Source organism: Talaromyces stipitatus, genomic scaffold (genome assembly GCF_000003125.1).
Source record: "Talaromyces stipitatus ATCC 10500 scf_1105507295527 genomic scaffold, whole genome shotgun sequence".
Lineage (NCBI taxonomy): Eukaryota > Fungi > Ascomycota > Eurotiomycetes > Eurotiales > Trichocomaceae > Talaromyces > Talaromyces stipitatus.
The window spans coordinates 690,366-705,043 of NW_002990114.1; the positions used below are offsets into that span (position 1 = coordinate 690,366).

General features: G+C 45.2%; 7 protein-coding genes across 7 annotated transcripts; 4 read left to right on the forward strand and 3 right to left on the reverse strand.

The window, feature by feature from the left end:
* Positions 1–143: 143 nt before the first annotated feature.
* Positions 144–1,925, forward strand: TSTA_082970 (efflux pump antibiotic resistance protein, putative; the record flags this gene model as incomplete). The annotated part of the gene is made up of 3 exons (XM_002477982.1): positions 144–491; positions 564–1,158; positions 1,234–1,925. 3 exons carry the CDS (start codon positions 144–146, stop codon positions 1,923–1,925), a joined length of 1,635 nt encoding a protein of 544 aa, XP_002478027.1.
* A 519-nt stretch (positions 1,926–2,444) lies between these two features.
* Positions 2,445–4,511, reverse strand: TSTA_082980 (multicopper oxidase, putative; the record flags this gene model as incomplete). Its single annotated transcript, XM_002477983.1, has 7 exons — positions 2,445–2,633; positions 2,707–2,861; positions 2,944–3,229; positions 3,299–3,885; positions 3,948–3,995; positions 4,064–4,283; positions 4,332–4,511. The coding sequence occupies 7 exons, from the start codon at positions 4,509–4,511 to the stop codon at positions 2,445–2,447; spliced, it is 1,665 nt and encodes a 554-aa protein (XP_002478028.1).
* A 292-nt stretch (positions 4,512–4,803) lies between these two features.
* TSTA_082990 (uncharacterized protein) lies at positions 4,804–5,280 on the forward strand (the record flags this gene model as incomplete). The annotated part of the gene is made up of 2 exons (XM_002477984.1): positions 4,804–5,131; positions 5,183–5,280. 2 exons carry the CDS (start codon positions 4,804–4,806, stop codon positions 5,278–5,280), a joined length of 426 nt encoding a protein of 141 aa, XP_002478029.1.
* A 1,590-nt stretch (positions 5,281–6,870) lies between these two features.
* On the reverse strand, positions 6,871–7,557 carry TSTA_083000 (uncharacterized protein; the record flags this gene model as incomplete). The annotated part of the gene is made up of 2 exons (XM_002477985.1): positions 6,871–7,476; positions 7,519–7,557. The coding sequence occupies 2 exons, from the start codon at positions 7,555–7,557 to the stop codon at positions 6,871–6,873; spliced, it is 645 nt and encodes a 214-aa protein (XP_002478030.1).
* Positions 7,558–9,147: 1,590 nt separating this feature from the next.
* Positions 9,148–10,415, reverse strand: TSTA_083010 (uncharacterized protein; the record flags this gene model as incomplete). The annotated part of the gene is made up of 4 exons (XM_002477986.1): positions 9,148–9,598; positions 9,661–10,043; positions 10,099–10,203; positions 10,266–10,415. 4 exons carry the CDS (start codon positions 10,413–10,415, stop codon positions 9,148–9,150), a joined length of 1,089 nt encoding a protein of 362 aa, XP_002478031.1.
* Positions 10,416–11,322: 907 nt separating this feature from the next.
* TSTA_083020 (hydroxyacyl dehydrogenase, putative) lies at positions 11,323–12,301 on the forward strand (the record flags this gene model as incomplete). Its single annotated transcript, XM_002477987.1, has 3 exons — positions 11,323–11,389; positions 11,450–11,878; positions 11,937–12,301. The coding sequence occupies 3 exons, from the start codon at positions 11,323–11,325 to the stop codon at positions 12,299–12,301; spliced, it is 861 nt and encodes a 286-aa protein (XP_002478032.1).
* Positions 12,302–12,519: 218 nt separating this feature from the next.
* Positions 12,520–13,932, forward strand: TSTA_083030 (guanine deaminase, putative; the record flags this gene model as incomplete). Its single annotated transcript, XM_002477988.1, has 1 exon — positions 12,520–13,932. The coding sequence occupies one exon, from the start codon at positions 12,520–12,522 to the stop codon at positions 13,930–13,932; it is 1,413 nt and encodes a 470-aa protein (XP_002478033.1).
* Positions 13,933–14,678: the final 746 nt, after the last annotated feature.

The following is a 14,678-nucleotide window of genomic DNA, read 5'->3' on the forward strand; positions in this document are numbered from 1 at the left end:
AAGATACTTACGTTAGCTAAATAAAGGCAAGAATAAGGTTCTTCTAATACGAAGCATCATCCTCTATTCGTTTTTTCCTTCTCTTGAATGCACGATACCTCTAGATAGTGCGACGAGGGACGAGCTTAATTCCCATAGTCACCATGTCTTCAGAGACGAACTCTGATATCTCGAAACGTGTTGTGGAAGACCCCGTTCTCGCTAAGTCTACTGCCGACGAAGAGGCGGCTTTGGAAAAGGGACAGGAAACCACACCAGATGCTCCAGGAGCAGAGGCAACAGAACCAGCATCTCCTCGAGATGTTCATGGATTATCGTGGGTTCTAGTCATTATCAGTATTCTCGGTTCAACATTTCTGTTTGGGTTAGATAACACCATTGCTGCCGATGTGCAACCTGCAATCATTGAGCGGTTCAATTCCATCAACAAGATCTCATGGGTTTCTGTTGCGTTCATGATGGGAGCTGGATCTACCAATCTATTCTGCCACGTTACATGAAAATGAGTATTTTGATCGTTAGATAGATGGGCAGTAGCTAATTAGCTGAAACACAGGGGTTAGATGTATAGCCAATTCAACCTCAAATACCTCTATATCATTTCAATAGCCCTCTTTCAGATTGGATCTGCCCTATGTGGTGCAGCCCCCAACATGGATGTCCTGATTGTTGGTCGTGCAATTTGTGGTATCGGCGGTGCTGGTTCATACGTTGGGGTTATGACGCTGCTTTCAGTGTTGACCACAGATCAAGAACGCCCGGCTTATCTGTCGATTCCGAGTATTACTTGGGGTACAGCGATGGTTCTTGGTCCTATTATCGGAGGTGCTTTCACCGTCAGCAAAGTCGGTTGGAGATGGGCTTTCTACATCAACCTATTGATTGGTGCAGCCTGCGCCCCGGTCTACCTCACTCTTGTTCCTTCTAAAGACGCTCGTCCTGGTGCCACCATGAAGGACCGCACGAAGAAGATTGATATTATCGGGTTTATCCTTTTGTCCGGCATATTCGTCTCGCTTTTGATGGCAATTTCTTTCGGCGGGGCTGTGTATCCCTGGAACAGTAGTCGCATCATTGCACTCTTCGTTGTTGCCGGAGTTCTGGCCATTATCTACTGGCTACAGCAAGGCTTCACTTTCGGAACTCCCAAGGCGAATCGTTTGATACCATTTGAATTCATCAGAAATGTTCAGCTGGTGCTTGTTTTCTTTTGAAAAACGACTTCCGCAACAGCTACATACATACCAGTCTACTTCCTGCCACTCTATTTTCAGCTAATTCGCGGGGATTCGGCTCTGATGGCAGGTGTACGGTTACTACCTCTGGTGTGCTTCCTGATTGCTGCCATTTTGTTTGCCGGTCAAGTAGTCAGTCGTACAGGACATTGGCAGGCTTGGTTCTTCGGCGGCTCGGTGCTTGTCCTCATCGGAAGCGCATTGCTTTATACTGTCGATGAGCACACCAGCAATGCAAAAATCTACGGCTATTCCATTATTGTTGGTACGGGTGCAGGGTCGTTTCTCCAGTTACCGTTTGCCGCAGCATCATTCTCCGTGGCCCCCAATTGGATCCCTGTTGCGATAGGTCTGATCTCTTTCGCACAGCTTGCTGCGCCCTCGGTCACATTGTCGATTGCAAATACGGTCTTCGTCAACAAGGCCACCTTGCACCTGATGGCATACCTACCGGAATACTCTGAGGACCAGATCACTCGCATGATTTCCGGCGTTGGCAGTCAGTATCTCGACCAAATGTCTACCGGTCAGCGTGAAGGTGTGTTTAGTATTATCACTCACGCAATGGGCAAGTCTTATACTCTTGTGATCACCTGCGGTGCTACTAGCTTGATTCTATCCACGATCCTGGTTGGTCTGAACTTTGCAAACCGAAAGAAGAGCAAGACCGCAGAGAGTGATTCTACCTAGCTTTGAATGGGTGAAAAGTGAAAAGTCTAGACCAGTGTTCGGTGTCGTTCCGGCTTAAAAGTTGAGACATGAGATTGGAAGATAGAGCGATGATTCTTCAAATGGATTTCGAGTTATTATAGCTATTCTAATTACAGGGCGGCCTTCAAGGCTATCCGTGGATGGTGATACGCCACCTAAAGTTTTTCATTTTGTCCCTTCAGAAGTTTGAGTTGACATCTTTGCAGGTCAACCCCTGAGGAATTTTATATTCATTATTATAATTAGATTTGTCTTGTAACAAATTTGCAATGAAGTCTTTTCCATCAGAAGGATAGAAATAAGTAGAAGTGGTCAACTGGGTTTCTTGTTTCATTCCTCTTGTAGTGTTCTTGACCCAACTGAATACCATGTTTCCGACTTCGACAACTTCTTATATACACATTCTGACAACCTTTAGGTTGGATAATGATATAATCGGCTAAAAATTTTAGATTCGTGTCCGCGATATATTTCACCCTTCTAATTCAAGTGTGACTTCTATATCTTTTCCGTCTCGAACGCATCGACCTGCAACCCGGAATCGATCTGGTCAGGTACGCGATCCTTAAGTGCAATCCAGTCTACGCATGTCTGTTTAATAGAATACGGCACTGTCATCTTTGCCAATTGATCCGGATCACGCATTAATGTCACCGAGAATCCAGCAGAGAGGTGAGGGCCGATATGCTAGGAGTACAGTAATGAAACGTCAGTCCTTTAATACCTTGAAAGAAATAAGATGTGTCATCAAGAAACATACGCAGTGAAATGGCCAGAGACCAGCATTATCAACGTCATCAATTTCAAACACCATATATCCCAAGGAGCGAATCATCTGCGTGTCGCGGCGATTGGGGTTAGAAGGGTTGACGATAGTGCCATCCCATTCTCCGACACCTTCGGCGAGAATCTTGACTAGTTTCACAAAGTGAGCAATTTTTAAATCACATGGTATACAATTTTCTCAATAAGAGGGTAAAAATACTAAGTTACATACCGTTATGACCATGTATGTGCATCGGATGAGGAAAATCGATTGGATTCTTCAGAAATACTCGAATTGTCCGCGCCTTCCCAGTATCAAAAACATTCCACTGGTGCCGAAGCTTTGCACGCCTTTGTTGGCAAGAAACAACACTGGATTCGTTAGGTCCGCTTCTGCGACGTAACCATTCATAAGCCAGACCCATTGTCCGGTGGCGTTCATAATATTTCCAATCTCTAGCACCTTGAAATGATTGGGCTCTTTTGCGGCGGCAATGGGATAGAAAGGTTTGGTAATACTTATAGATTCCTGCACCAGTACTATTAATGATTTAGGATATCTGGAATAGAGGTGGAAGTTCACTTACTCCTCCACAGTCACTGTCATCGATTGGGTGGCCACTAGTACTCGGCATCACGTCTATTATATCATCCGTAAAGTATGCAACTGCATGTGCGCTGTGGTGGTTTGTAAACGAGCATAGATCACTAATATAGGAGCGCACCCAGACTGGCTCAACATGGTCTTCAGGGACCGTGAGTACACCATCCACACGCTGACCTACAGCAAGAGTCACAACATTGGTATTATATGGTTGCAATGGGGTAAAGTCATTGGCAATGACCTCAAGGGTGAAGTTATCGACACTAAAGCGTTGCATCCCCTCGGCACCGGCGTTGATCAATCGCAGGAGATGTTTCTTCCCAGGCTCTAAACGAAATTCGGTGAGATTGTGGGTATCTGGAGAGGGTGCACTACCGAGAGAGTCTGTGCAGCGCCAGTCGCCTTTTGCATTGATCAGGTTGAGATCGCTAGGTGGCGCAGCTGGAAACGGTCGAGGCCGTAGCACTTCTAGGACTACGTCGCGATAATAACGATGGAAGTAGTCCGTCAAGAGGACTGGACCCATATCAATATCGTAGTTCACGTGTTTCGGATCGTGAATAACCATTGCTTTGGCATAATTATCAGTTGCTCACGTCAACCGGAATCGAGGTGAAACATTCATGTCATACCTCCAAATATACCATTGGCATACTGAGCCGAATAATGTGCGTGGTACCCTATGGATACGTCAGCCATTGAACTCATCATCTGTAGCGTCACCATTAACATCAATGATTCAACATACAAGATGTTCCATACGGCTCTGCTTTGAAAGTGTACTCAAGAGACTTTCCCGGCGCGATAGGACATTGTGTAACCCCTGGAACCCCATCAAACCAAGGAGTACCCTTTTGAAGAATGCCATGCCAGTGTAATGCTGTTCCTTCTTCTGGATCTTCGATCTCATTATGAACGGTCACCGATATCGTGTCGCCGTAATTGGCTTCGATTAACGGCCCCGGGAACTAGTCATTGATAAGGAGAGATGGACGGTCAACGCCGTCTAAATTTACAATTCCCCGCTTAATCGTGAAGTTGTATTTTCGAATTTCTCTGGTGCTTGGTGATTGTGTACTGATCGGCTCCTGGATGGCAAAAGGTACTGGTTTAGGTGTACTCCATGGCAGGAGATTCGCTAGGAAGGCAAATAGGAAGAAGATAGAAGACTCGACTCTATCGTAATCTAGATACATTGTGAGAATCTAGCCAGGCAAAAGATAAAGTTGTATCATTGAATCAAATCACAATTCATTTTTATGTAAGAAGCCCCTGTTTTGTTGAGACAACCTGAACCGGAGTACACCTTCACGCTGTCAAGTTAGGGTTAGCCTAGAACCCGCGTAACCATCCATCAAATAATGTGCATTAAAGCATAACAAAGAAATTTCCCTAATCAAATTAGAAGCTTCAATCTTTATGACATTCTTTTTGATGCTTATCACATATCACGATCCTTCATTTAAGGAGCTCATCTGACAGACTAACATGATTTTGCTTCGAGGCTTGTTACCCATCGGACTGTTACTGCTCTGTTGCGTGCACTTTGTCAGCGCATTGGAGCAGTATCCCCTTCGGCCCACAAAGTCAAGAGATCCAGATGGTTTTCTTTCCCCAGCTGTCAGCCTCGATTCCGGACTTATTGTAGGAACTCGCGTATCAATACCGTCTGCCGCCGCAATAGTCGATCAGTTTCTCGGGGTCCCTTTCGTTCAGTCTCCGCCGGAGCGATTCTCTCCACCGTCGAAGCCCTCTACTTGGGATGGTCTGCTGGAAACAAAGCATGTGAAACCTGCTTGTATTCAGCAGTTTGCCTGTCAGTTAATGATATCTGTTATGTCATGCATGAAACCGAATGGAGAGTCAGGTGTTCAATCGATGAACTGCGGCAACATGACTTTGCCAATGCATCTACTCGAGATACTCCATTCTATTGGCGCAGAATTTGCATCTTTGATCATTTAAATGCGTTGGTCGGAAGTGCCTGAGAAGGCTCTGATGCTGACTGTACTTCTTGCTATATTAAAAGCAAATCAGGGGCTTTTTAGCACTCTTAATGTGCTCCTAATCTAGCTTGCGCTTCTTCTATATAAGAGCCTACTTATCATCTTCCTCATTTTTGGTCTGATTTACTTCCACCCTGAGGAGTCCATCATCATCGCTCACACTTCATTTACGTTTTGGCTGGCCTCGAAGTGGTCCACCTTTCTTAAAATTACAGTAGGAGATAATTATGGCTGTGGCTATGTTGCGTCACTACCACTCCCCTTCGAAGTCCTATTTAATTGGAACAGCCATCAGTGCCTCCACAAGCATCACCTGCTCAGGACGCGTCTCATCTTCCAGCTGTAGGTCTTCAGACGTGTCGACCATTGCCTGCCCTACAATACATTAATCCATCAATCACATTATCATATGTCTATCAGTAGTATACTGTTTATAGGCTCTTCTTCATCTTTTTATCCATCTTGCGGCCTAACACATTCTAGTAGTAACCTCAAAAATACTTCCAGTTAGTATTAAAAATGCCTGCATGGCTGTATCCAGGTAGGTTTCGACTGTCTACTCTATGTTCTAGTGTGAAGCACCATTTCAAAAATCGAAATATACAATCTATAGATACTTGTCTGAGAGCATTTTCTGGGTCTTTTCACTACATACAATCTAGTTTATTCTCTCCATTTTTTTGACAGAATCTTGACGTAAGTCAGCAGACAATATATATAATGCATAGATAAGTGTGCGTCAGTGCAGGACAAACTGATGCCAACGATCAATTATGCGTGACTTTAACTTTTTAGTGCCTTCGGCCCGGTTGAATGCTGGATCCTGGTAAGCGCGACCTTTAGAAGTAGTGAGCTGTGCAAAGTTGTCCCCATGTGGTTATTAAGGACGTATACTCCGCCGAGACTGCGGTATCAGGTTTTGAGTCGATATACTACCAAGGTTATCCTGGCTCAGTGATATCTGTATCTGACGTGTGACAGATTGAAAGGCTCATACCACTCTCCGTCTCTGATACATCGGGTTACCAGCCCAATGTTTATTTGGCATCGTCTAAGACTCGAAGAAATTCCTATTGAGAAGTCCAGAGAAAAGAGGGAGTCTGTGGGAGAGAGTGTTAGTATGGCTGAAGGGGACTTCTTTGAAGTACTTATACTGCTCTCGGAATGGAAGTCACTGGAGCGGAATGGTGCTCGCTGAACGAAACGATTAGGGCCTGGGTGGTGACTGGCGCTGGAGCGGTGGGTCCGATGGCTTGACTACAGAGTGCGTGGTGATAGATGTATGAAGTGCGTGGCGGGAGGCCAATGTACCACGCAAGCCAGAAATAGAGACCGTTTGAGCCTAGCGCCGCTGCTCGGGTACATATAGAAAACAAATACAGACCATGGAATTAGGAAATTAGTGAAAGATAACAACTTCTAGGAAAGGGAGAGTTACAAAATGTGGAAAGAGTATAGTCGGATTGTTGTAAAGTATATATCTCATTTGACAGTGAATTCTTTCTTTCTTTCCCCGGTCTCTGAGCGTCTGGATGTTGATCTAGTATACTTAGACAACTTTATTTCCGGATAAATTTACTTTCCGCTTGCCAAACCACTCAGTTTTCTTGCCTTGTCCATCCCAGAACTCGTTGAGCAAGCGTTCGAGATTGGAACGCTTTACCATGATCTGGTCACTGGGGTACGCAGCACTTTGGCAGTCTTCCCAAAGCTTAATGATCTCAGAGCAAATTAGCTTCATGCGCTTAATTTTGCTGTTGTCCCGCAAACTGCGGCGGTAACAAGGAGAATAATGAAGTTCGGCTCTTTGATTCATAGCTTCAACGATCTCTTCTGGCGCTGTGCGAACGAGGATCTTGCATTTCCTCAAATTCATGCCATATATTGCCTCGAATCTTCGAATAGCATTTTGCTGTCCGCCTATGTTGTTGGCCTGCATCCATTCAATGGCTTCTAAATCCATATCTATGACGGGGTAGTAGGAAGGATCTCTCTGTCGTGGTGGTACTCTGAAGAAAGGTCGTAATACGCTTTCATTCATTAATACAGCAATGCGTATACGCATCAACCTTTCCTTCATTGTGTTGAGTTGCTGCTCTTGGTTGGTGATATACTGCCTTAGATCATTGATCTCCTGTGTTTGGTCGGCGAGTATCTTTTTTTGGTCATCTGTTTGTTGTTTGTTTTGGTTGATTACCTCTTGGAAGAGGCTGAAGCTGCCTTGATTACCACTCATTTTGACTCTCCTGAGGGCATAGCCAAACCTTGTAACAAGCATCATTCGTAATGCTGCATGTAGATGTAGAAGGGAACTATTGCATTTATACACCTTTAATTGGGTTGTGAAAAATGCGAGACGGTTGGATTCTTCTGTTTATTACAGGAATGAAACACATCATCAATGCCATTCTCTTGGTGCACCATGCCGGGCTTTGAGAAGTTGCAGTGAAAGTCAAGTCTTTCAAGTCTTAGTGCCAGTGTTTCTCTTTAACTCAGGACGTGCGACTTGACCCAAACTGGTCTTGGATAGTAATACATCCTAGATAATTGGGTGCTTGATTGCAATAATCTTTATGACCAGTCCCTGAAATATATCAGATGGTTTTATAGTCAGAATCAGTATAGGATTTGGAAATCCGACATGAATTCAGGTAAGGAGTATTGTTATGTCTTTGATCGAAAAAAGCTAGCTAAGTATAAATCAATAATAACTCTTTACTGGCTTATACAAGGAGAAGCGGCCTTAACAGCCGTAGACGAAGCCAAAAGAGAAATTCATTATCTGTCGAGGTAGGCAGACCTTTGAGAACTAGATATATCTGAGATCAACACAACTCTCAATATCAGTAGGGGGTATTGCTACTCATTCATGGATAAAGAAATCTATACCGGGAATCTCGATACCACAAGTGTATTGATGATTGATAGTTCTCTATATAGGTATTATGGTCTCATCTTTTATATCGTGGTATTAATGAGGATAATGGTATAAATTCCATTCTACTTAGCTCTCGAAAGACAAAGTCAGAGAGACAAGCCATTGTGAGCAACACCCCCTCAAACAGTCTAAGCCCTCTGAAACATGCGCTTTGTGTCCTAAACAGTATACTATTTGTTATACCCATAGAGCTCTTTGACCTGATGGGACCCTTTAGACTTTCTCGGTTCCCAAAATGGATACGAGACCAGGAGCTCCTTAGGGTTATTAGGGTTTCGGTTCCGTTTATTGTGCTATCGTTTAGACACGCGATCTTCCCTTTCAGAAGTACATTGTTATCGACGTCACCCTTGATTGCTGTGATGGTAGGGGTAGAGTAGCAAAGAGAACAAAAAGTCCTCACATTCCCAAAGTTTGCACCGATACATCTTTCAGGATGACATTTCGGAGAGAGGGAGTGGGGCTCTGACAGTCTATGTACTGCCGTTACTTGATAGTACTTATATATTATAAAGTGGCAGCTATTCTTGTGCATTGGAAGCTCAAACTTCGTTTACACCGTGATAGAATCAGACAAAAGGAATCATAGTACAGAGTAGTTATATACATGCCGTGTATTCGATAGCCCTAACCCTATAGCAGTGAGGGTTAAGTTGGCCAAAGGCCCACCAACATGTTAGCGGGGCTTTCAAGGTCTCCATAACTATTTGATAGGCCGATTTCTGAGACACTATCCAACGGTCTGCTCCCGTCCGTGGCGGAGACTTTCCCAAAGTTAGAAGTTTGGGTTGCTATGACCGTTAATCGGCATTTATCAGTTGGAAATGCCGATCAATGCCGTCTAGCCATACCAACTCAAACCAACTTCAAAATCAGTTGTTGAGCAAGTTAGCTTTGAGACTTGAATCCCAACACTTGGCTTCTCTCCCAAGCACCGGGCGTAGTAGATCGTATTTTTGATGTGACGGCAACTTCTGTCTCTTTCAAAATATGCCTCTGACTTTCCCTATCCCCGTCGGCGTCAACAGACTGGATTCGCTGAAGTGTGTCCATCTTGACACCCGAGCCTAATGGATGATGTCCACTTCTAGAACGCCTCGCGTTGTGGCCGTTGGCATAAGGAGCGTTGTATGGGGTGCCATTGCTTCCGCCTGCGGAGGAACGGCTGAATATTGGAAGAGAGAGCAGAGGACGAAGGGCTGGGAGAGAGCCTGCAATGATACCGATGCCTTCTTCAATGACGGACCAGAGACCAATTGACCCGGTACTGAACATGAATTCGGCCGGGTTACTGTAGAGACTTAGATAACGGAGCCGAACGATGGTTGCGCAGCTCGCACTGAGGGACGTTAGTACGTAATTTCTCCAGAATTTTTGCATAGAGACCGGGAGATAACTCACAAAGCAGCCATTCCCAGAATGACCATGACCGAAAACTTGACCTTCCTTTTCATCTGAATATTCCACAATAAGATCGCAGGTAAAATCGCCAAGGAGAAATCAGTCACAATCTCAACAGCAGAGAAGAAGAAGCTGACGTCGCTGTTGAGCTGGAGATTGCATGTCCCGTTCGTAGTTTCACCCCACAAGGTCGTGATCGGATGACAGATGTTGGCAACACCAGCCATGAATATGATGGCGGCTGCAATACTAGCAAACATGACACCTCCAATAGTCCATGTAGCAATTGATCGCGAGCCTGCAATGCGCAGAAGAGTAACAGCAATGCTGCATTTTATGGCTGCTGCGCCGGAGGAGTAGAAGAATTCGGCGATGAAAAATAGCTTTACTAGATTGTGAGTATATCGGCCCCTAAGGTGGGTTGTACGGCGTACATACCTTCGTTCCTTTCATCCTTTCAGCAGCAGGTATGGCTGCAGACAGTTGTCCGGAGCCATAGAAACAACAGACAATGCATAGACTAGCTGTCACAGTGTATAGCAGCTGTTGAGGCGCGGCGTTAGCCATGCCTTATACTTAGGAAGCAGGAAAAGGATTACACTCACCAGACCGAATAACATCAGATAGTCATCTAGTCCTAAAGCTTTCCTCCATACTCGCACTCCTACCCGGGCAGCGAAAACAACCCAGCTAAAGGTTAACAGGATGATAGAAGTGTAGAGAAGGGACACACCGTCTCCTGCCGGTTTGACCATGATGGATAGCAGCACGCTTGAGTGTTCTGATTCATGTCATGCGATAGGAGATATTGACTGGGAAAACTTGACAGGTTGAAGAATATATACAGAAGACCAAAGGTGATATGGGGAAAGATTTTCCTTTTTCAATTTACATTTCACACTTGAAGAAATGCTTTAATGTCATGAGCATAGTGCGCAATCGAAACTCCATTAATGATGTGGAGAAAGTAAGTTCAGTGTTCAGACGCCATAAGAAACGGTCAAATTTCGAGAATTAGGTAAAATTCATTGTTGATCAGACCGTATTCGACTCCACAGCCTTGGTCCAGCCGTTGGCCCGTTATTAATTTGTTATTTGCATCGAAACCATCTGAAGATCTTGGCAGTTGACAAGCACGAGGCTTGAGCCCTTTCCGCGGCGATGAGTGTTGAGCCCCTGGAAAGAAGAATACGAGTTTGTCGTGAAAATTCGCGAGCAACATGGAACCACGAGAACCGTTGAAAAGCCGTTAAAAGAGCATTTGGTTCAGACTGAACAGGGGTAACATCAACAGCCGGAAAATCTTCCGAAACGCCAGTTCCAGTATCCACAAGCGTGGCGGCACCTGTCATGTCGTTCCCGGAGTATTGAGTACCCACGATGGCACAATACACAAATCCCGAAAGAGTCTAACGTACAAAAGTAGGACTTACTCCGGCAATCCACGTAAACTAGCAGGGATCCCGCTGCCAATTCCTCCTTCGGACGCACTTGTTCTCTTAGCCTATTTTGAAGCCGAAAGTACATAAAATGGCGACGCTACTCCCTGATCTGCAGAATCTTCCCTGGCTCATAGCAAGGCATTTATTAATATACGATAAATAGTCTTGTCGTTTCTTTTTCCACTCATCTCTCGGCATATCCCTTCTCGAACCAACAGCAATGGCCGAATTTGTGATCAAGGACGAGGATTTGAACGGCCTCAAGGGCAAAGTTGTGATTGTCACGGGTACAGCCATTTGTCTGTTTATGTTTGGTAATCTCGAACTGATTTAAAGTTCTGTTACAGGCACTTCGTCTGGCATAGGTCTAGCAACTGCCAATCTACTCCTCTCCTTGGGAGCATCCGTCGTCGGCGGCGACATCCAGCCTTCAGCTACCCCCGAATCCACACCTAACTGGCTATTCGTGCAAACCAATGTAACTGTCTGGACCGACTTGAGTAATCTGTTCAAGAAAGCAAAGGAACATTTCGGTCGGATCGACCATGTTTATGCGAACGCGGGCATTGGACCTCGCGCCAACTACCTAGCCCTCGAGACAGATGCGAACGGAGAGTTGAAGGAGCCAACATTTGAGACTTTGGATGTCAACCTGAAGAGTGTAATGAACACGGCAACTCTTGCCGTTCATTATATAAAGCAACAACCCGAAGGTGGAAGTGTTGTGCTTATGGGCTCCAGCACTGGATTGCAGCCCCTCCGTGCTCCGGATTACTGTAAGTCTCGATGAGAGGACGTGTCGGAGAGAATATCAAGCTTACTTTGAATATATAGCCACAGCAAAGCACGGTGTTCTCGGATTCGGCAGAGGCTATGGCCGTCTTGTGCAGGTCGCAGGACTGCCTATTCGCATAAACACTCTCATGCCATCCTGGACATCCAGCAATATCCTTCCGAACTTGGACGGAATGATGCAGGGCATCTCGCACGAAGCTCAGCCGGGTCTAGTCGTTGCTCGGTGTGTTGCGTATCTCATGAGCGATACCTCCAAACATGGAGAAGCGATCTATGTGTCTGATGGAAAGTACAAGGAAATCGAAAAGGCAGTCCTCTCGCCTACGTTCAAGACATCTATCCTGGGAGAGGGAAATCCCAACGACGATGAGATTTTGGAGCGTATGTTGGCACTTGGGAAATAGTCTATCAAAGTGTATATAGAATCTTCGTTATCGGAGTGACTTCATAGATAAGCGGCGGGCGATAAGCGATAAGACAGGGGCTTATCAAGTCGGACATCCCCGCGTTCGAATGTCAACCTCAATCAACATATTGACTTCATAACTCCAAATATTCTGGTCTGCGAAGAGCATTATCTTTTAAAAATATTGAACTGCATAGTGTTGTCTAACAAGTCAAAATGTCACAAGAAGCCACAGTCCCGCAAATGCGTGGTCTCCCAATCGCCTTCCACGGCACTATGATTCACACCCTGGACGTCTCGACTCTCGAAATCCTCCAAAATTGCCTTCTCATAATCGACAGCGAGGGCAAAATTGAAAAGATATACAAAGATGCACCCCCTGACAAAGTCAACGAACTCATATCTGAAGCCGGCCATACACCCGACGTATTCCCAGTCAAATATCTCAAAAGAGGTGAATTTTTGATTCCGGGGTTTATTGATACCCACCATCATGCGCCTCAATGGGCTCAGCGGGGTATGGGACGAGATCAGACGTTGCTCGACTGGTTGAATAACGTTACTTTTGCACATGAGCGGAAATTCGAGGACTTGAAGTATGCAAGAAAAATGTATACGGCCTGTGTACAAGCTGGGATCAAGCAGGGCGTGACCACAGCATCGTACTATGGAAGTGTACATGTGGAAGCAACTAAAATTCTGGCAGAGATATGTCTGGAACAGAATCAGCGTGCACTAGTGGGAAAATGTAACATGAATCGCAGCTCGCCTGAATGGTATCAGGACTTGTCGGTTGAGGAATCACTCAAACAAACCAAAGAGGTGGTTACTCATGTCCGCCGTATTGACAGCGAAGGGAAGTTGGTAAAACCCATTCTCACACCAAGATTTGCTATTACGTGCGACGATACACTACTCTCGGGATTAGGAGAGATTGTCAAAGAAGAAACCCCCAACGCCATTCATGTTCAGACGCATTTCAACGAAGCCGCTGATGAGATGGAATTCACCCGTCAACTATATCCACAATTCAAACATGAAGCTGATCTCTACGATGAATACGGTCTCTTGGGTCCTCATACTATTCTAGCGCACAGCATCTTTCTGGAAGAAGAGGAAATGGACAAAATCAAATCCAAGGGATGCGGGATTGCACATTGCCCTATTTCGACTGCAACATTGGGCGAATTTATGACAGCCCCAATACGTGAATATTTACGCAGAGGGATCAAAGTTGGGTTGGGAACTGATGTTGGCGGTGGATTTTCGAGCAGTATGCTTGAGATTATGAGACATGCGTTTATCATTTCCAAGGCACGGGAGACAATGACCAAGGGTGCTGATCCGGCGTTGAAGTTACATGAAGGATTCTTTCTGGCTACACTTGGTGGCGCACAGGTTTGTGGCCTGGAGGACAAAGTTGGTAATTTTGTGGAGGGCAAGGAATTTGACGCCTTGGAAATTCACACTGTCGGTTCGGAACCGTGTGCAAGCGTTGGTGTCATGAGTCCAATTGAAGATGACGACTCTATTGCCGTTATTTTTGAGAAGTTTCTGATGACCGGCGACGACCGTAACATTGCAAAGGTGTACGTTGCTGGACGGTCATTGAAGGAGACTGTGTCTTGAATCATTTGTTGTTTGCTTTTCCACTTCACAACTTCATGAAACAGTAATATAGTCCGCTCGCTTTTGTATTGAAGTTGTTACCGTATCATCCCCATAGCTTTTGTCTTATAATACCAGCAAGAGACTCGGCTCTTCTTGTTGCCCACCAACACTGCTCCTTTGGTAATAAGTGATTGACCATCCGGAAAAAATGGTATAGCATCACCAGAATTCGCACATCACCCTCAAAAACCATATCCATCAAATCGGGATGGAATAAAACTGGGAATGTATATACTACCCTTGAGGCATCACGAAGTAGGCCTGGGAAGGTTTCCAAAACGGATGGCTTCGATTTGTCTTGTGGACTGGTTGGTAGCAGGGAGAGAAGTGCCGAAAGTCGTCTAGCTACATGCATAAAAGCGTCATGGTCGTCTGCAGAGTGATACTCCGTCCATCCGAGTATTTGAGATTCCTGCAGAATATTCTCATTTCGGAAGGGTGGTGAAGGAACCTTGCAGAACTTCTGGAAATTAACTTTATCGCCTTGCTCGTGCCATAACAGCTCAAAAAATTCATTGTATGCATCGTAGTCTCGCCCAATAGACGACAGTGACCTTTGAATGGTCCATATAGGTCTATGAAGCAGGACTTCTTTCCAAATTGATGGGCAACGCGTCAAATTAGACATTGTGTACATACACACATGCCTCATGCATTTACCTAGCGTAAACAGTTGGTCTTCACATGCCTTATATTCCGACGTA